Below are 21,186 nucleotides of genomic sequence, written 5' to 3'. Positions count from 1 at the left end.
TGTATAACCATATGTTTTAGTTCTTTTTAATAATAATAATAATAATAATAGTAGTAGTAGGTAGCTGTCTCAGGATGGAGGAGGAGCACTCTTTTCTTTTGTATTGAATCTAATGATGTCGAACAAGGCGTAGATAGCTAGCTTAGCTGGCTAATCTTATACCCCTTATAAAAACCAACAGCGTCAATCCTCCTACAGAGTCTTTGAACGCGCAATCTACTTGCTGTCTGCCCGTCTCTCACCAACTTTTCATCTATCTATAAAAGAAAAGAAAAGAAAAGAAAAGAAAACTATAATTGGTAATTGTGGGGGCGGAAAGGAAGAGGAGGGAATAGCGTGGACGTTCTGCCCCGCCATCATCTCTTTCTTCTTTATTTTTGGCCGAGAGAAACGGGGAAGAAGCAAGACATTATTGTTATTGCTATAACATAAACTCATACAAGCTTCACGAAGAGAAATAGTTTTACACAGCAAGAAGGATAAAAGCCAAAGCTTTTATTACCTGATTGGTCTTCTTCCACTGTAAGTCTCTTTCTTCAGATCTGATTGAAATTTCCCAGATTTTGGATTTTGTTTTGTATTCTTATGGATGTGCTAGTGATGGGTTTTCTTTATTTTTTTGGGGAATGTGGTTTTTGGGAGCTTTGTGCTTGATTGTAAAATGGGTTTTTGTTATGTAGTTGGATGTGGGTTCTTGTAGATTTTTTGATTGGAATGATTTTGTTTTACTTTTGTTGTATCTGGGTGAAAGGAAGAGAAAGAGATCCAAATGGGATTTTGCTGAAATGTGATAAATGTTGCCTTTTGTAGCAGAGAATCTGAACCATAGTTAGTTGGCATTGTGATAAGTATTCGGATCAGTTTCGATGGGCAGAAGAGCTCGGATGATTCATCTATGTGCAAAAATAGGACTTTGATTCTTAATCATCTCCTTTACTGATTGGTTATAAGAAAAAAGATCTGCTTTTTATGGAAGCTGATTTTGATCTGTATAATGGTGTTTCTTAAGTGCTGATTGTCATTACTTGCTGTGGACTGATGATAAATTGGATTTGGATCTATCATTATGTATTATGTGCCATTGAATGAGTTTCCTATTTTCGTTCTGCCTTATAACTTGTATTAGTGTGTGATTGCTCATTCAATCAACATGAATCAACAGTCGTTTCTCCACGCATAGCAATCACCTTTAATCCACATTCATTTCCAATGCCAGTGGGCTTGTTATTACTAGATCATACACAAGTTTATTGGTACATGGGCACTGCTGACCATCAATCTTTAACAAGTCATTGTTATAAATGAGCCTTTGTGGTTCAGTTTGATATTTCAATGTTCTTGATGGAACATTGCCTGAACAATTCACTGCTTAGGCTCTTTGTTTCTGTTGAAGCACATAGGCAGGGTATCCTTGAAAGGTCTGTTTTCCCTGGTAGCTTCACGATCTTTTCTTTTAGTGTCATTTATTAACCATTGAGATAATCGACTGAAGTTGAAGATAAAACTTGTCGGAATTGTGGCATGTGTAGACTGTTCTTCTCACTTCTTTAGATATAGGATTGTGGATGCTTGCTCAGGGCTTCCAGCAAAATGAATTAGTTTCTATCGCTTTGTATGGATGGTAAATCCAAATGGTGTTTGGGCTGGATACCTTTGTCCTGTATCATGGATTACTTGAGTATAGTTGCAAATAATCATCTTCTAAACTTCTTAGATGGTTTCATTTGCTGAATTGTAAAGCAGATGCTTTGTTGCTTAAGTGAGTTCTCAGCATAATGCGCATGAATGATGGAATGGCCTTAATTTCCATGCTTTGTTTCTTACAGTGATGCCAGAGTTAAATAGTAGATGAAAATAGTTATAGTTTTCGTAATCATGTGGAATTACGTGGTCTTTTGTGTGTGTATGTGAGAGAGAGTGAGGGAGATGGAGAAATAGAGGTGTTTGTCTGCACCCCTTGTTCTCCAAGCAAGATGTGGTTGTGCCAAATTTAAAGCCACTCAAACATCACAATAAACATTAGTAGCTGATGATAATTAACATTCAGAATAATTTCTTCTTGATATTTCTTGTTTTCAATGTATTTTTTGTTTCTATTTCACCAAATCAGGATTGTTTCAGGTTGTTCTAGCAAGTTCAGAATATAAGATATGGTTCTTGATAGCATGATAACTTCTCCTCACCTGAGATCACCATCCTTCCGAAAGCAATTCCCACGGGATGATTTGGGTAGCTGGTCAACTCTCCTTCAGAGACACCGTTTCCTCTTAACAGCCTTGGTTCTCTTGGCTTTCTTATGCACAATCTATCTCTACTTCGCTGTTACTCTAGGGGCCACTGAATCATGTTCTGGATTTACCGGAACCAAAAAGGCATTATGTCATATGGAGCTGGCAAAGGATTCTGTAGGCCATGGAAAACTCAAGTTTTTCTAGCACATAGATGATTCTCAATCAGTACTTGCTAGTGTTTTCTTTGTCTCTTATTTGAAGGGATATGCTTGAGCTCCTAGGGATTGTTGTATACACGATATGTTGTACCAGGATTTGTCTTGAAAAATTTCAACCACATCCAATGATAATTCTTCCTTGTTATTTATAATTTCCCAGGTGATTTCAGATGGCTAAATTATGTTTTCTGATTCTTTTAGGTTTAGTTGAATATCTGCTCCATAAACTTTTTTGATGAATGAATGAATCCATTATTCAATGAAAGAGAAGCAGGAGCCAATCCCCGCTACAAAGCCAAAGCTAAACAAGCCAGAAGAAATCTAGACTAGTTCCCAGTGATAACAGATGGCAAACAAGTGTTTTCTTGATAGTTTCTTGACAAATTGTAGCTTTCTGCAATTTATGTTTGACGGTGAAAAGAATAGCTTCAGAAATGCTGTTAACAAGAAAGAGACTGACAATTACCCCACGCAGGTAGTTCATTTGGAGTTCCGAGTAAAATTGAGACAAACCCAATCTCGTATTAGAAAAAAGAAACGTAGTGCTTCTTTTAGCGTCGGTCAACCATTGATCGAGGGGCTTTTGCTTCCCTGAAGGCCTTCTTGCGTTCGTGTTCATCTCTATAAAATATGAGATTTCTCAAACCACTTTTTGGCATTTAACGTTGCTAGTCGAATAGATTGTCGTTTCGCCATTCATAGGATGCACATCGCTATTTTCATTTAGCAAGTGAAAGAAAGATAAGCGTTTTTAACGAGTGATGGGTAAATCCCATCATGAACAGATAGAAACCGAACACTGAAATGGAGCTTGTTGGTTTCAGAGTTAATACATCTATAGGTTTTTTTCCCCCCTCCATATGAAGATTTAGATCATGCTTTTCTATTTTAAAAATGTTTTTGAAAAAAAATAATTTTTTTAATTTTAAATTAAATTGTTTTTTAATATTTTTAAATTATTTTAATGTGGTGATGTAAAAAATAATTTTTAAAATATAAAAAAAAATTATTTTGATGTATTTAAAGAAAAAAAACACTTTAAACACAATCATTACCACACTCTTAAACATCTACTTCCAGCACAATATGAAATTCTGATAGAGAGAGAGAGAGGCTTTCTTCTCGTTCTGGTTTGCCCAATCAAATTCCTGATCTCTAGCTGCCACATTGCTGTTAATTTAAGTGCAGAACTTCTAACCAAACTTTTTTTCCACAAAAATAGCTTCTTATTTCAGAGAAATTAGCTTGGTTACATGGCATAAAGTGGATCAACAGACCTAATTTGCCTATCTTTAAAGTATATCTGCTCTGTAATTACGTTGACGTTCAAAAAACTTAATATATAAGCTAGAAAATAAGAGTCCAGCTGCAGTTATGTGTTAACATACCATAAGATTTGAGACATTTTATTTCCTGTTAACAATAGTCGAAAATAGTTGGACATAAAATGCAGGGTCTAAGGTTACTTGATGAAAACGCATTTGATTGGATCATGTTTATTTTTGTATTTTAAAAGTGTTTTTTAAAAAGAAAATATTTTTTTAATTTTTTATTGTTTCAAATTAATATTTTTTAGTGGTTTTAAATTATTTTAATATACTGATATCAAAAATAATTTTTTAAAAAAATAATAAAAAAAATATTATTTTAATATATTTTTAAATAAAAAATATTTTTAAAAAATAACCGCAACCACACTCTTAAGCACATGAAGCATAACTTTGGTGGTTACGGTTGAGAACAGGGATTTGTCTTCTTGATTTAGTAAAATCCTCATTTGCTACAGAAAACAGCATTTTTTTTTTTTGATTTAGTGACTTCATTTATTTCCTGACTTGGAACGATCAATGCATGTAATTTGCCTTATTTATTTAGTTTTTATGTTTTAATATTTAGTATATCTTCGGGAGTTAATCTTCGCCTGACCGGATATCAGATATCATCATAGTTAAGGACTCTTAATTCCACTGTATATAATTAAACATGATCCAGTTTCGAATCCGGCCAACCTATCACTATTCCAGGCTAGATGTAAAAAAAGTCAATTTAGAGTTGACCTGTTAAAAATTAAAATTTGATTGAATTTTTATTTTAAATGATATTGCTTTGATTTTTTTATATATATTTTTTATTGATTTATATCAACTAGAGTTTACGCATGTGACCTAGTGACCTATAATTTAATAATTATGCTTAATTCTATAAGAGATCCTAGTAATTATAAACAGACTTAATTTAAGTCACTGAAAGAACTCGTATTAAATTAAGACACAATCTTTCTCACATCAGGAAATCCGAGAAGTCTTCCAATTTTGAGACGGAAACCAGAAGAAGCTAGAAACTAGGTTTACCTTATAAACTTCGGACTTTCTCTTCTGATTTTGGCTTTAAATTGACAACCTAAGCCATTGAAACAGCATAACTTAATTTGATTTTTCAATCTCAAAAACAACAATGGCGTTAAAGATGAAGAGCAGCACACCGGTACAGGTGCGCGAAGTCTGGGCAGAGAACCTTGTAGCTGAGTTTTCTCTAATCAAGGAAGCAATCTCTCGCTTCTCCTTCGTTTCACTGGACACTGAATTCCCTGGTACTCTCTTTCTGTCAAATCTTGACAAGAGTTTGCTGTCTCAAGCCCCTCCTTCTCACAATTACCGTCTCATGAAGTACAATGTTGATCTCTTGAAAATAATTCAACTTGGGATGACCCTGTCTGATTCACAAGGAAATCTTCCAAGTTTCGGAACAGAATTCCACTACGTTTGGCAGTTTAATTTCCGGGATTTCAACATCGAACATGATCCTTACAACGACGAATCTATTGGGTTACTTGAACGCCAAGGTATTGATCTCAAGAAGAACAGAGAAAAGGGTATCGATTCCTCAGATTTTGCATGGATGGTTTTTACTTCTGGACTTGTTTTCAATAACTGTTCAATAACTTGGATTACTTTTCATGGTGCTTATGATGTTGGGTTCTTGATCAAGATCTTAACTCGACGAGAGTTGCCATGTGACATGGCGTCTTTTCTGGGGATGGTTAGTTTCTTCTTTGGGGTTCGAGTTTATGATACAAAATTCATGATGGGATCTATCGGTGGTTTGCGCGGTGGATTGGAGAGGGTGGCTACGTTACTGGGTGTAGAACGGACAACCGGAAAAAGGCACCGGGCAGGATCTGATAGCCTGTTAACCCATCAAACATTCGTGAGATTTAAGGATTCTTGCGCTAATCTTGATCTTGAAAACTTGAATGGCTGTGAGGGAATGATTTTTGGACTATGTGAAGGCTGGCTGGGATTCGATCGTACACCTGAAGTATACAATATTGAAACTTCTACTCAGTTGAAACCTCAGTTTAATGAAGTGTTTTCAGTGTAATCTTTTCCCCTCAAATTTGGTTGTAAAACCTTTTAATCCAAGTTTCTCGATTATTTGTTTTAATTTTTTCCATTAGCTATATTTTGATTTGTTTCGCATCAAGCAAAGTTTGTGTTGAGGTCAGATCTATTATCGCTGGTGTTGTACCGCTCGGACTGGCTAAGAACCCATGCCCAAATCAATATAAAATAGAGGGAGAAACCTGGTCCTATAAAACAAAGTGGGAAAGTGAGAAACGCGATTTAAATAGTTCAGTGACCAGAACTGAACATTACTCTCTCTCTGCCATTAAACCAAAACTAAAAGGAAAATACAAAACTACAGACACTTAGGTTGTGAAGACGATGTGTTTTTCATAATAATCACACAATTGACTTGCCTTGGATACTGGGAGCTTTCTTTGCCTAAAATTGAAGGGGGTGAGTTAGGTTCATTTCAAAGAATTTAACACCACCCACAAACTCTTTCTTATCTAAGTAAACAACACATAAACACAAGGCAATCTCAAAGCAATAATAAAGCAAAAGTAAAAATATCTATTAATCCTTCTTTAAAAAAATTCATGTTTTTCTGCAAGTGAATTGTGACTGCCACAAACTCTCCATAGTCCAGTACACCGTTCCCATCAACATCTGCCTGAAGAAAAAAAGAACAATGTTACAGTCTACTAAAAAGGCTTAAGATTAAAACTGAAAATTATCAAGACAAACCCGAAAATCAATTAGCCATTTCTTTGAGTGAGAGGATGTTGCAAGTAAGATACATATATGAGAGGATGTTGCAAGTAAAATACATATATGAAAATCAAACAGTGAAGAGTAGTGAGAAAACCGTGATATCCACTTCACGCATGATGTCAATCTCACAAATTCCAACACATATATACAGTGTCTGTAGGGACTATGAACACCACGTATCTCCATATTGGTATGATATTGTCCACTTTGAGCCTAAGCTCTCATGGATTTGCTCTTGGACTATACCCAAAAGGCCTCATACCAATGGAGATATTTGTCCATCCTTATATACCCATGATCCTCCCCACTTCTAGCCAATGTGGGACTTTGGTCTTACACCCACCCAACAATCCCCTCAAACGATTATTCATCTGTCCACTTTCTACCAACCAGGATTCTTCATTCTCTACTTCACCGTGTTGGGTTAGGACACGTCCATGAAGCATCTGGAGAGCACACCGCCTATCCAAATAGAGCTGATCCACGGATTACATCGTGATCTAATTGGGGCCCACTAGGCCCTTATGGATTTGCTCTTGGACTATACCCAAAAGGCCTCATACCAATGGAGATATTTGTCCATCCTTATACCCATGATCCTCTCCACTTCTAGCCAATGTGGGACTTTGGTCGTATACCCAACAGTGCCATGAAGGATTGAAGCAAACAATGCTAAGTTGATTCAACAACTTCTAAACAGAAGAAAATCATAACACACAAGCCAACATTCTATTTGGTAATTAATAAAGAAAAACTTATTAATTGTTTGATAATCAAAAGATCAACGTCTTATGATGAAGAATTATTAAAATCACTACTCTGTGGTTACTTCTTTCATTGTTGGCCGATTTTTCCCATTCAAATTCAAGCATTTTCTTAATGATAATGATTAATTATTTTGTTTGCTTAACCTTTGCTGCTGTTGCTGGTTAGTCCATGCTCTTGCCGTGTCTATGTTGATTCTGCTGCTCCATGTTGTACTTTGCTCTGCACCGCACCCTCCTCTGTTTTTGCTCTCCCTGTATTCTTTACAACTTTATGTTCGTAGTTGCTGCCCTGGTTAATTATTTTGGTTGCTTAGCCTCTGCTGCTGCTGGTGTCTACGTTGATTCTGCTGCTCCATGTTGTACTTTGCTCCCTCCTTTGTTTTTGTTCTCCCTGTATTCTCAACAACTTTATGTTCGTAGTTGCTGCCCTGGTTGATCATAATCAGTGTTGTTTTTTTTTTTAGTAAATACTAAACAAATCAAATCTAAAAACAATCAGCATCCCTTGCTATCAGAATTTAAGCTCAATTCATCTGCAGAGTCTCATCAGCATGCTCACACCAGAGGATTCGAGAGGCCAAATACTTCTGAAATGATGTCTTTGCTAACTGATGATGGCTTTGATTCCTCAAGATAGAGACATGGCTCAAGTTACCAATGTATCAAAGAAACTCTCTCATAATCAACGTGAAGGATTTTTAATTTATTAAGTTCTTAACATGGAAGACTAAGAACATGTGCTAAAACACAAGGAACATAATACAAATATAAGTTCAAATACAATCAGAGAAGTCTTAAAATAAAAAAAGAAACATATGATTTGTGATATATTTTCTTAATCGCTCACAATGTCTCAGAAGAAGTCCAAGGTTCGCAATCTAATGGTAGATCTATACCAATCTCGAAACTTCTGCAGGAAATCGACCTCGATGAATTATCCACTTCACCAATTTGTTGAATATTGATACCGTTACGTGATAATAGAATCCCCTCCAATTCCATTGCAACTTCTCTCATTGTTGGCCGGTTTTTTCCATTCAAATGCAAACATCTCTTTGCAAGATTCGCTATAACTATGGCTTCCTCTTCAATGCAATCCCCCTTAACCTGAGAATCAATGATATCAAAGAGTCTACCATCTTCCATGAAATCAATGAAATGTTTGGCTAAGCTCATGGTTTCCAGTGAATGGCTTAAGAAGATTGTTTTTTTCCCACTTAATAGCTCGACGAGAACTACTCCAAAACTATAAACATCACTCTTTTCTGTTAATTGACTGGTTTGAAAATACTCTGGATCTAAGTAACCAAACGTTCCTTGCACCTTGGTGGTCAGATGAGTTTGATCAATGGAAACTGATCTTGAAGTTCCGAAATCTGAAACTTTTGCTCTATATTTCTCATCTAAGAGTATGTTTGTGGACTTAATGTCTCGGTGATAAATCGGGATAGATGCTGTCGAGTGAAGATAGGATATCGCACCTGCAGCTTCCGAGGCAATTCGTAACCGCAACTCCCATGATAACGTAAAGTCCTCGTTTTGGTCATGGAGATATTGGAAAAGAGTTCCATTGGGAATGAATTCATAGACTAGCAGAGGAACATCAGTCTCCAGGCAACATCCAAGTAGCCTAACCACATTTCTGTGACTGATTTGTGAAAGAATGACAACCTCGTTGATGAATTCTTCTAGTTTATCTTCATCCACTATTGTAGACTTCTTAACTGCAACAATACTCCCATCAGCTAACATTCCCTTGTAAACGGTTCCCTGGCCGCCATGACCAAGTATTCTGTTCTCATTAAAAAAATCGGTCGCCTTTTCCAACTCATTTGAACTGAATACTTTTGTCTTTTGAACACTACCATCACTGGAGGATAATTGTTGCTGCAGTAAGAGACCACCATTCCGTTTGAAAAACTTCTTCTTCAACTGAATGCACTTCCTTCGTTTGATAAGTTTGGACATGCACCAAGCACCAATAAGCAAGAACAGTACTCCAAGGGCCAGACCGATAACTGCATGATTGTTTCATTATAGCAAGATTTGTGAATAGCTTGTAATATTATAGGTTTTCAGTCTTGCTGGAAAATAAAGTTGATTTACCATATAAATTCATTTTTACTCAGATAAATTCATCAATATTCCACTTATATCCGTATAGCTTAAGTTTTTCTGTTGTTAACCTAAAGTACCACATGTACAAAGCTAAGTGGACAAAGGAATCACATGGGACCAAGAACTGATAGTGTGAGGGTTGAAATGCCCAAATTAATTGAAATATTTGAGGATGCCCAAACTGATAGTGTGAGGGTTGAAATGCCCACATTTACACAAAACGTAATTCATTTTAGAGCTATAACTTTATGATATCAAATAGATGTGGGAGTTTGTCCAGATTTTCTCCATTGTTGTACAATTAAGCCAAGAAGAGAGAGCACAAAGAGAGAGGAAGGGAGTGAAAAATCAAATGTAAGACTAGGTTTTGAAATTGCACTAGTAACATATTAAAAATATTTGTATCTGTAAATAGTCAATACTCATTGAATTATTTATGATATTCTCAGCAAGCGTTAATTAACGTATAACTACATTAAAAAATATAAAAATTAAATTGCAATTTCCGGCCCTTAATGTTTTTTTAATGTATGAATTTGTCTGCTTAGAGTTTTCTTTATTTTAAAAGCATAAAGTATAAAATAATATAAAAACAAGAAGAGAGAAGAGATACATGCCTAGAACAGTCAATCGTAAAGGATAAAGTTTGCATTTGTACAACCCTTTTGTATTCACACATCTCGTCAATCCATGACAAGTATTGTTTCGGTCTTCACATTCATCAATGTCTAATATATAAAGAAACCAACAGAAATGAATCAATTCAAAGATAAGCATATGAACAAATAATATGCATATAGAAAATCTCAATAAAGTCTTAGTTAATTTAAAAAATTAGATGGATCTTACTTTTAATTAGGCTTTAAATATGCCTAGTAATCATGTCTAAAAACCATTTTTTTCCCAACAATTATACAATGTATTAGATGGTTCTAAGCATGATTGTTAAATTGTATCGGTCCATCATAATTTGGTATGATTCAATTAAAAATCTAAATTTATTCATAATTTAATAAAAACTTGTTGATTTTTAAAAAATTATTCACAATAACATGGTTTTAATTTTATTTTATTTTAATTATTAAACTATATCAATTGTAGCCTGCTCCGAGTAATATTATACAAGTATGGTTTGTTACAACTTCTATGTATACAATCAAAAGAAAAATAAATCATAACAAGAATAATTAACAGCAGCTGTAATAACTGAAAAGGGGATAATATATTTTTGTGTGGGAAAAATTACCTCTGCATTGAAGGTAAGGGTTGCCCTCATAACCTTCTGAGCAAGAACAACCGTATGGCAGAACAGCAGCCGTACTATTTATTTGCATTACGTAGCAAAAATCCATGGTATCTTTGTTGTATGTCCAACTATTGCTATTTAGTATCCAAGCAAGCGACATAGGAACAGTACTTGCCAATTTGTTGATATCTTGGGGACTCCATATTTTGTCATAAAACCAATTCATGTCTGCTAGGAAGGCCAGTTTACGCCCGTCACTTCCTTGTTTACCCTCTATTAACTCGAAACTTGAATTGAAAACCTGAAGTAAGAGAGGCAAGCTCATATCTTGACAACAGTCCTTACCAGAGCATGTACCATTATGCCAAATATTAGTAATGGAAGTACCGTTGGAGCAAATTGAGTCGCATCCAACATGTTCGGTCGTGCCATTTTTTGTCCACAAACTGGCACGAGTATTGCAGCCCACTGCAATGAAATAATTGGTATAGGAAACGACGAAAGGAGTTCCTTCCAAATTCAAAGGTAGAACTTCTTGCCGGCCCAGAGAATCAACGGATGTTACTGGACCCTTGACAACTGCACCTCCTCTTAATGTAATATTCACCAACTCCATTTTGATGCTGCGTAAAAAAGCTCTAGGAGGTTTGGAAGTTTCATTGCATTCAACGTCAAAAGATTCCTCCATGTAGCAATCCTTTCCAATCCCGAACGGGTATGGAATGGTAACATTTCCACAGCGGTACGAACAATTAGGTTTTGCCAGACCAGCCGGTGCTTGCGCCAGTGCTGGCTGAAACATCAGCATTAATAGCAAGAAAGAAACATGGGAGACAAGTTTCACAACCTGCATACTGCTATTTTTATATTTCTTCTATTCTTTGAGTTTGGTGTTCAACAATAATAGGTTTGATCATGTCTTTATACAGCCACTGGAGAATCTTGCATGCTTCTTCTAAGCTTACGCGTCATTGACTAAATGTAATTTCTTGTTATAATCAGTCAATAATGACTTTTATTCCAATATGTCCATTAATTATATTATTTTAATCTTTCTTGCTTGATTAAAAAAATGTTAATGGATATTTGGAAGGTTAATTAGATTTGTTTCTCTAGATCGTTATACGATCGAATGAAGTACTCCTGCTCTTACATAATCAATTATTATGTTTAGCAATTTAAGATACTTTTTCAGTTACTTTATCTTTTTACTTTTAGTTATAAATCTTATTTTCAACATAAAATGATAATAAAGTTTTTTTAACAAACTTTTAAGTTTTTTAAAAATATATATATTTTTTAATCAACTCTTCTTGCTAAAAGTCATGACAACTCTTTATTTAAAAAAACTAGAAAACTTTAATAATATTTAATAACGTGCCTAGACTATTTAAGGCTGGTCCCCCCTTTGTAGAAATAAGAAAGTTCATAGATTGAAGTAGCACGCAAATGAGATGGTAAGTCCTGAGGAATTGACTAAGAGAATCATGTGTACCACGTAGCCCTTACGGCGAAGATGATTTATACATGTTTCTATCAACATCGTAGTCTTTTCTTAAACTCTCTCACCTACGCATCCAAGGCACCACGTAGCCCTTACGGCGAATGCTAAAGTCACAGAGTGCGCAAGTAGGAAATATTTACATTTCATGGTTTTCTCGTCATATTTCCAAATCTTGTTATTTTTGCCTCTGCATCCATGGTAGTGGTGTCCCTCGTAGTCAAGGATTTTTCTTGCCCTAGAATATTAGCTAATAAAAATAAAAATACATAAAATTAAAGTGAAAATAAAAATAAATTTACGAAAAATAAAAATAAAAGTTAATAGCACACCATTCCGTTTGAAAAACTTCTTCTTCAACTGAAAGCAATTGTATATCCACCGAGCACCAATGAGCAGGAACAGTACTCCAACCAGACCTATAACTGTATTAGGAGCAAAAAAAACATCGTTTAGGTTTTCAGTCTGCTGGGAAATAAAAATTACCACATGAATTTTGGTTCTATTAATTAAAATTTGTCCGAAACTATTTTTTTCGGAATTAATTGCAAAAGGGTAAACTTCGTTTCCACTCCAATAAATTCATCAACATTCCACTTATATCCCTATAGCTTATGTTTTTCCATTGTTAACCTTGAATTCCACTTGTACAAAGCTAAGTGGACAAGGAATCACAAGGTACATGTGTTGATTTAACCAAGTTCGAAAACTTGAGGGACCGGCCCGACCACTTAATTGAATTTACTACCTAATTTACTGTATGGATATTTTGGTAATTAGCGTGTTCATGGTGAAGCTGATTAATTATAATGGCACGTTTAGTGTTTTCAAGGTTTTACTAGTGATATATATGACCCAACAACAAGGTTTGAATTAAAGAAAAATATGGCTTAATTTGATTTAATTTGGCTAAAAGTTAAAGAAATTATATGTTCAAGGATGATTTTGAAACAAATAGCCAAATTATAAATCAATGAAGGGATTAATTGAAGAACAAGAATATGATAGTTAAATTGATTAAAATTGCTTAATTTTAGGAGTGGATTTGCAGGTCTAAATTAATTTAATTGGGGATACAATTAGAAAGAAAAAGGTGATTTAAAGCAAATTGAAACAATTCAAAATCCAAGGACTCTAATGAGAATAAATAATGTTTGTCTGGATTTTTATTTCAATTCATTTCAATCATACCAGTCTAATTGAATTAGTTTGATTCAATTTAGTTCAAGTTAACTTAATTTGAATCCAATTATTTTTAATTGATTTATTTTTAGTCCAATTAAACCCCAAAATCCAATGATTAAACTCCAAAATCCAATTATATTCTTGCCGTGTATATGTTGATTCTGCTGCTCCATGTTATACTTTGCTCTGCACCCTCCTCTGACTTTGCTCTCCCTTTATTCTTTACTACTTTATGTTCGTAGTTGCTGTCCTGGTTGATCATGATCGGTGTTGTTAAGCTTTGTGGCTGTGTTTCCACAAAAGCTCAACAATGGAAGTAGAGAAAAAGATCTAGAGAGCGGTATGATCTTTGTTTGATTCAACTAGCTAGGATTAACTATATTTCAAGAAAAAAATCATTGATTGTGAAAGAGAAGAGTACCAGTAAACTATGTCCAAATCATTTTCCACAAAATATCCAACAAGAAATTCTATTTACCGGTGGCCTTTGGAGCCATGCACTCATATTTTTGTAACTCAATTATTTGTAAAATTAAGAGTTAGGATGTTTCCTTCCACCCTCCAAGCTTGACCAGCTATAATAAATTCCACAGGACTACCAAAATGTTTGTCAGTTGAGTGATGATGACTTTTGCCTAACCATTACGAAGATGATTGGAACTGTTCTCTTTGAACCACTTGAATTCCTTGAACTCTTATAAATAAATAAAAAAAAATATAAAAAGAATACGTTCAGAAGACGATTCTATGAATAAAACAGGAGAAGAAAAGTCACCAATTTCTTGAGGGCCATAACTTTTTTTATAATGTGGAATACCTAGTAGATAAGTACATGGAATGAACTTTCTATCAGAAATTAATCAATAATCCAACTGGTCAGGTCTCTGATACAGTTTTAAATCATGAACCAATTGCTTTCACTTTTATTTAGGTATTGTACCCAGAAAGTTCCTTGCAATTTATTGATTTGGAAGAGTATTTTTTTTTCGCTCTTAAAAAGGGGAAAGGAAATATGGAACTTTTTCTCCAATAAAGAAAAGAAAAGTTTCTAAGAAGTGTGATCAATTCACGCCTAATACTCTTGAAAAGTTTTCATCTATGGTTTTGAAGTGGTATCTTCACAGCTATTCACAAAAGGCACAGGTAATTACGAGCTTGTTTTTACCATTTCTAGCAGTTACTTATACAAATCTTTTTCTTTTTCTTTTTATCTATTTCTACATTATCTAGGATTTTATCTATTAATCCCTCCCACTCAATTTAACAATGAAGAATTTTCCTTTAATCATATCCTGACATCCATTTTACACCAACGTCTTTTGTTTTTTTAGAAGCTTCGTCCACTCTTATGTGTTGTTTTTTCAATAACATCAATTTCATTATTCATAACCTTTTGTCACTTTATTTCTTTTATGACATCTTAAAAATTCACAAGTAACGACATGCAAATAGAGAAAAATGAGTGTTAGATTGATCAATTCCAATTACTTCATAATTACTTTTCCAGGTAGAGTTTTAACTGACACTTTGCGATTGTTAATTATTATTTATTGACATAGCAAGTGGGCTTTGATGATTTAATAGTTGTGATGCATTTCTCATGGGCTTTTTTTTTTTTTTCCCTCATCATTAAGTTTTTTCTTTTTTAAAGCAACTTTTTTCAACTTTTTTGTTTGCTTTTTTTTTTCTTAAGAAAAGTAATATGTTGAGGTTCGATTCTCTTTTCTAGCTTGAAGGCCTTTTCTGTATCCATTAAATAGTTTTTATTTATCTCTTCATGCCTTTTATTAATATTGCACTCTAGTTCTTTTTTTTTTCTTTTTTTTCATCTGAATGCCCAATTTTGAAACCTAATTTGATCCTCGTTTATGTATATATTTTGAAAAAAAAAATTAGAAAAATCCAAAAAATATATATTTTCAATAATTTTAGCTATTTTGATCATTTTATTATTTTCTTCCTTTTGATTTAATTTTGTGTCAAAACATCTTGAAAATCATAAAAATTACAAAATGCAAAAATAAATAATTGTTTTTTAAAATATAAAAAAAATAGCTAGGATTTGAATTTGGACAAAAAATTGTAGGCAAAAACAAGGTTTGAATTTAAAAAAAAATGACTTAATTTGATTTAATTTGGCTAAGAGTTGATGAAATTTTATGTTTAAGGATGATTTTGAAACAAATAGCCAAATTATAAATCAATGAAGGGATTAATTGAAGAAGAAGAATATCAAAATTGAGAGTTAAATTGATTGAAATTGCTTAATTTTAGGAGCCAATGATGGATTTGCATGTCTAAATTAATTTAATTAGGGATACAATTAGAAAGAAAAGGTAATTTAAAGCAAATTGAAACAATTCAAAATCCAAGGACTATGATGAGAATAAAGAATGTTTGTCTAGATTTTTATTTCAATTCATTTCAATCATACCAGTCTAATTGAATTAGTTTGATTCAATTTAGTCCCAAGTTAACTTAATTTGAATCTAATTATTTTTAATTGATTCATTTTTAGTCCAATTAAACCGCAAAATCCAACAATTAATTTTAGATTTTTCATTGCAATCCCAAGCAATTAAGGCAGAGATTGCAATCTCCAGAAGATCTAAAGCAATTAAACCAGATTGCAATCTCATAATTGCAGCCTAAATCTTCAATCAAGTCTCCAAGAATCAAGTCCTAGAAATTATGCTAAACTACGTTAATTCCAACCTTTGCTCTACAATAAAAATAGACGAACAAAGGCAAGAAATGGGGAGCCTTCATCAACCAGGAGCAACCAAAAACAGAGCGCCTATTCATCCAATACAGAGCTTCTTGTACACAAAAAACACAAATCCATCTCCATAGTTTCCCAATCAACTCGACACCAAAACCTCTCATGGCCAGCTGTTGTTATTCATTATGGGGCCTCATATAAACAAAACAAAAAATCATAAAAGAAAAGGAAAAGAAAAAATACAAAAAATAAAAAAAATAGGAGAAAATATAAAAATAATATATCAATGAGAAAAATATGCAGGACATTTGAGAATTTATTAAAGTCTGGTTGAGAAAGATCAAATATACAAGATTGAAAAATTCGACAGCATATTTTTTATTGATGAACCTTTTGTTTTTACATGATTTTTTTTTTCAATTTCTTCCTTCTATATTGAGTTTATTAAAAATTAAATTTTATTTGTTTTTTACGTGGATAACCTGGTCTTACAACACAGGTGGTGAATTTAACATGCTAACTCCCATTAGCCTAGGCCTTTTACATCATTTATTTCATTTTATTTTTATATTATATTTGGTACTTATTTTTTTAATTGATTTTTCTTGTTTTAATTATTTTTTAAAATTGATTTTTTTAAAAAAAACATAATCCTTCAAAATTTAATTGTTCAGAATTGTGCTTCATAATGTTTTTTTTTTTTCTAATACAATTATTCTGGTCTTATAACCTAGATCAATGGTATGCAATGTTTACTTAGATTGACTTTGATCTTTTTTTTTTAATAATTTTTTACATTATTTTTTTTTTAATTTTACCCTTCAATATTAAGTTTGTTAAAAATTATTTATTATTTATTTGCTTTTTATAAGGATGACTCGACATCACAACCTAGATTACAAGTTTCTAATACTAACTCAGGTTGACTTAATATTATTTTTTTTCTCACTTCATTGTGTTATCTTTCATTTTTTAACAGTATCTTAAATTCAACTTTATATATATATTTTTGGCAATCATTTTTCCTTCTTTGTCATCACTTTTTCGCTTTTGATTTGGTGTATTTATTATTTTTTTATTATATAATTAAATTAAACTATCTTTTAAAATCCAGTAGGATCTATTACTTCAGTGGTAAATTTTTTATTTGTTTTAAAAAATGCTAAAAGAGCTTAAACATTGGTTTTTTTTTTTAATAAATTTTAAAAATAGTCTGGCCCCGACGAAGCGTGAGCCGTGAGTATGATACTAAACATTTATTTTAATTCAAAAGGCATGCATTAGACCTTGTATATTTATGCGGCTCTGGCTGTGTTTTATTTAAAACGTAGTCTGTAGACATTTGATAATAAAAAAAATTGATTTATTGTACATGAGACCCACGTGATTTTTTTGTTTAAAACGCTGTAAAGGAAAAGCTATGAAAACCTGCTTTTCATGCACTATAGACTATAAAAAATAACGAACAGTGCAATTTACTGTACTGTTCACGTAAACAGTGCAATTCACTTGCACTGTCCTTTTTTTTTTTTTTAAGTGTGTTAATTATATTAATTTTTTTTTAAAAAAACTAGTTTAGATAATTAAATTCATTCGCGATGTGGATACTATTTTTTTCTCGAAAAACTAGTATAGAGTGAATTAAATTCACTCGCACAGTAATATCAATTTTATATCTGATAATATTTTATTTAATTTTATTACATGCTCAAAAAATTATAAAAACTATAGTTCTTATCGGATGAATTTTGTATGTAATGGAATTATAAATAATTTAATGGAATAATAAAAAATATTTTATATAAAGTATTATTTTTTTATGATGTGATATGAGTAATTAATTTTACAATATTTAAATTTAAAACCATTAATATTAATATATTTTTTAAAATTATTTTATAACCTCAATTTCAAAAGCATTTTTAACTAAAAACATTAAACTACTTTTTCTTCAACCTCAATTTCAACCATAATTTTAAACAAACACCTATTTTTTTAAACCAACCTCAATTAAAAGTATTTTTTATAAAATAATTTTTTTCAAACCACAACCACAACCACAATTCAAAACATACTAATCTATGACATACTCAATCAAGTCCTTTATTACTTGTACAGACATGAAATACTACAATTCGGAACATACTTTTAATCTTTGACATAATCAAGTCATTTATTACTTGTACAGACATGAAATATTTTTTTTTAACAACTCATGGATTCAATCACATTTCAGCCAAATTGGATGCAATTGACCAAAACCAAGTACAGGATACAAATCGATTTTTGAAAAGCCCAAGAAAAAAAAATATATTTTTTTAAATACAAAGAAACTGGGTTGCCCGAAGAAAACGCAGGCAACTGGCATGTCCTGCTGTAGTATCACTCGAATTTATTCTTTTTTTCTCTAACAATTTATCAGCATCAAAAGACGATAGTAGCAGAACAAGTTAGCCCTTTTATTTCCTCTCAGATAAAAGAGTAAATGAAAAATGGAAGACGCTGCTGCTGCTGCTGCATCATCAGCTGTAGTCGTTGAAGAAGAGCGCCTCGACGTTCTCAACAAAATCGGTCAAAAAATCGGCATTTCGAAGCCCAGGCAATCACTAATCTCTCTTCTTCCTCTCTCTATCTCTTAATCAATCATCTTATTGTTACGTATGTTTTAATTAAACACCAAATTAATGCCTCTAACTACGCTCCTGTGCGACGTCGTTTATAGCACTCAAAATTAAAACAGAGCAATTTTTTTATTTTAGATTTTCCTTTTATTTTTGACCGTTACTTTGTTTGCTGTTTGGTTGCTGAGAAAAAGAAATTGTGATTCTTCTTATTTTTTTGTTATTTTTATTTTTTGGAAATGTAGAGGAGAAGTTCATAGAGATGGAGATTACCACAGAGCAGTTCACGTGTGGATTTACTCCGAAAGCACGCAAGAATTGCTTCTTCAACGTCGCGCCGATTGCAAGGATTCCTGGCCAGGCCAATGGGATATCTCAAGCGCCGGTCATATTTCTGCTGGCGATTCTTCACTTGTGTCCGCTCAGTGAGTCAATTTGCAACAGTTTTTCTTATTTTATTATCTTGTCAATTAATTTCTTGCTGCATAAGAATAACTTTTTTTTATTAAACTAATTTTTCTTACTGTTATGCGTTTAGGAGAGAGCTTCAGGAAGAGCTAGGCATTAGCCTTCCAAAGGATGCGTTTGAACTTATTTTTATTTATCTTCAAGAGTGGTTAGTATTTATTTATATATACATCAAATTCCTTATTTAACTGTACAAGTTCTATAGGATACCTGGTCTATGGAGACCGGACCGATTAAATTAATTGGTGTAATGGATTGTGACATGATTTTGATTTAATTGATCTCGTTGACGTAGACTGGGGGATTGGGAGAATGCAACAAGGCTTGTAGTAATTGATTGTACTTTATATTTGAATGCAGTGTTATAAATGATGGGAAATTCATCAATAATGAGTTTAATGATGTGTATCTTGTGACAACTGTAGATCCGATTCCTCTTGAAGCATTTATTCTTCAGGTAAGGAAATGTGTGCTCTTCATTCTCCTTTGATGAGTGTTGGTTTGTGTTAATACATGTTTTATCTATTATCGATTGGTTTTGATAAAAGATCAATTTGGAGAATACCACCTTTTTATGCTTGAAAGTTTTCTTTTTTCTTTTTTCTTGCACGTTTAGACTTTTCCAATTGGTGTTTTATATCTGAATTTTTTATACATGTTCTGGTACATGCACATTATTTTGTTTTCTGCCAAATAATGTGCTCGTTTCATTGGAAGGTTCGTTGGAGATTGACATGCCTATCATTTCAGACATGAATATTACATAATTGGTTGCCTCTATTAAGTTGTGAAAATATGAATGCTTGTTTATGATTTTACTTTATGATAGGAAACAGAAGTATCTGCTGTTAAATACATTTCGTTCGAGGAATATAGAAGCTTACTTGTCAAAGAAGATCCTGATTATGTGCCATATGAAGTAGATGAACAGTATGGTCAACTCTTTGAAATCATTAGGAGAAGGTATGCTAAACAGTATTTTTTTTTTAGTAAAATCAACTATGCTAGTTGTAACATCTTTTGTCAACTGTGGTGGAATGCATCCTATGGTATGGCTATTATTCTTCTTGAAGTTGATTTTGTCTCAAATTCTTTAACAATTAAGTCAATCAAAGAAACATATTTACTCCTTATTTGTAAGGTTACATTTGATTTCGTCTTTAGCATTTGACTTAACATGCAAAAACTTTTTCTGAGTGCATGACGAGAGTTTTGAAGGTGAAGTCATGCTTTCCTCCCTCATGTTTGTGAATATTGCACCATGTTATTTAGCTGCATCTGGAAAAGCTTTCCTTTTGTTGTCAACTGGTGTGTAAAACACTTTTTTTGGACACCTTTGTACTAGTTTCCTATCAAAAAAGTCAAATTGTGTGCATATTATCATCTTACTTCATGGAAGGGTTTCTAATATTTTCTTTCTGCTTATGATGTCTTTCATCTAATTTTATTAGGTGCACAGAGAACACTGTAGCGCGCAGTTTGAGTCTACAAAAGCAACTCTGTTGATATGCTTCTGTTTCTCTGGATGCTGAGGTTGTCTACTTTCTCTTCCCATTTGCATTGATCTCTCTGCTATCTTAGTAGCTACGCTATCTGTGGCAAAGTACGCCCAGTTTATGTAACTTAGTTGTGAACTTAAGTTGATGGTTTAACTTGTTAGTTTACAATATTTTCTTCCTTTCAGAAAGGGATAAAAACCGTATAAAAGGGGATGGTGTTTGTTTTGTGAAAGAATGCTTGGGCCTACATTAATTTGAATTTGTACTTGTGGGAAATATTGAGTAATTGGAGGCTGCCTCTTTAGCAATTGCAATCAAGAAATTAATAGCACTTTTAATATTTTGTCATTCTCATAACTGGAATACTAGTATTGGTATTGCTTCTACTATTTCTTAAATGCTAATGTTTTTTGTTCTTTATGCAAATAGGATTGAATTTAGTATATTTTTTCTTCCTTCTTCAATTGACAGGTCTCTCCAATACAGACAGGA

At 33.0% G+C, this 21,186-nt stretch overlaps 4 protein-coding genes across 5 annotated transcripts; 3 read left to right on the top strand and 1 right to left on the bottom strand.

The window, feature by feature from the left end:
* Positions 1-136: 136 nt before the first annotated feature.
* On the top strand, positions 137-2,601 carry LOC118054695 (uncharacterized). Its single transcript, XM_035066364.2, has 2 exons — positions 137-522; positions 2,122-2,601. Exon 2 carries the CDS (start codon positions 2,151-2,153, stop codon positions 2,433-2,435), a length of 285 nt encoding a protein of 94 aa, XP_034922255.1. The 5' UTR covers positions 137-522; positions 2,122-2,150; the 3' UTR covers positions 2,436-2,601.
* A 2,302-nt stretch (positions 2,602-4,903) lies between these two features.
* Positions 4,904-5,830, top strand: LOC118054581 (probable CCR4-associated factor 1 homolog 11). The gene has a single exon (XM_035066216.1). It carries the CDS (start codon positions 4,904-4,906, stop codon positions 5,828-5,830), a length of 927 nt encoding a protein of 308 aa, XP_034922107.1.
* A 2,189-nt stretch (positions 5,831-8,019) lies between these two features.
* On the bottom strand, positions 8,020-11,559 carry LOC118054694 (wall-associated receptor kinase-like 8). The gene is given in 3 exon segments (XM_035066363.2): positions 8,020-9,414; positions 10,066-10,180; positions 10,699-11,559. Coding segments are annotated over 3 exon segments (2,205 nt in total). The 5' UTR covers positions 11,552-11,559; the 3' UTR covers positions 8,020-8,177.
* A 6,964-nt stretch (positions 11,560-18,523) lies between these two features.
* Positions 18,524-21,184, top strand: LOC118054580 (nudix hydrolase 3-like). 2 transcript variants are annotated; one of them, XM_073407883.1, is made up of 7 exons: positions 18,524-18,705; positions 18,973-19,152; positions 19,266-19,343; positions 19,556-19,652; positions 20,025-20,158; positions 20,647-20,728; positions 21,166-21,184. In XM_073407883.1, the coding sequence occupies exons 1-6, from the start codon at positions 18,599-18,601 to the stop codon at positions 20,699-20,701; spliced, it is 651 nt and encodes a 216-aa protein (XP_073263984.1). In that variant the 5' UTR covers positions 18,524-18,598; the 3' UTR covers positions 20,702-20,728; positions 21,166-21,184. The 2 variants fall into 2 exon arrangements, with proteins under 2 accessions (XP_073263984.1, XP_073263983.1); XM_073407882.1 differs by lacking the exon at positions 21,166-21,184 and having other exon boundaries at positions 20,647-21,120.
* The last annotated feature ends 2 nt before the right edge of the window (positions 21,185-21,186 follow it).

The sequence above is a fragment of the Populus alba genome, chromosome 3 (assembly GCF_005239225.2).
Source record: "Populus alba chromosome 3, ASM523922v2, whole genome shotgun sequence".
Lineage (NCBI taxonomy): Eukaryota > Viridiplantae > Streptophyta > Magnoliopsida > Malpighiales > Salicaceae > Populus > Populus alba.
Note: the sequence above shows the minus strand (reverse complement) of the source record. Positions and strands in the feature narration are given on the sequence as shown.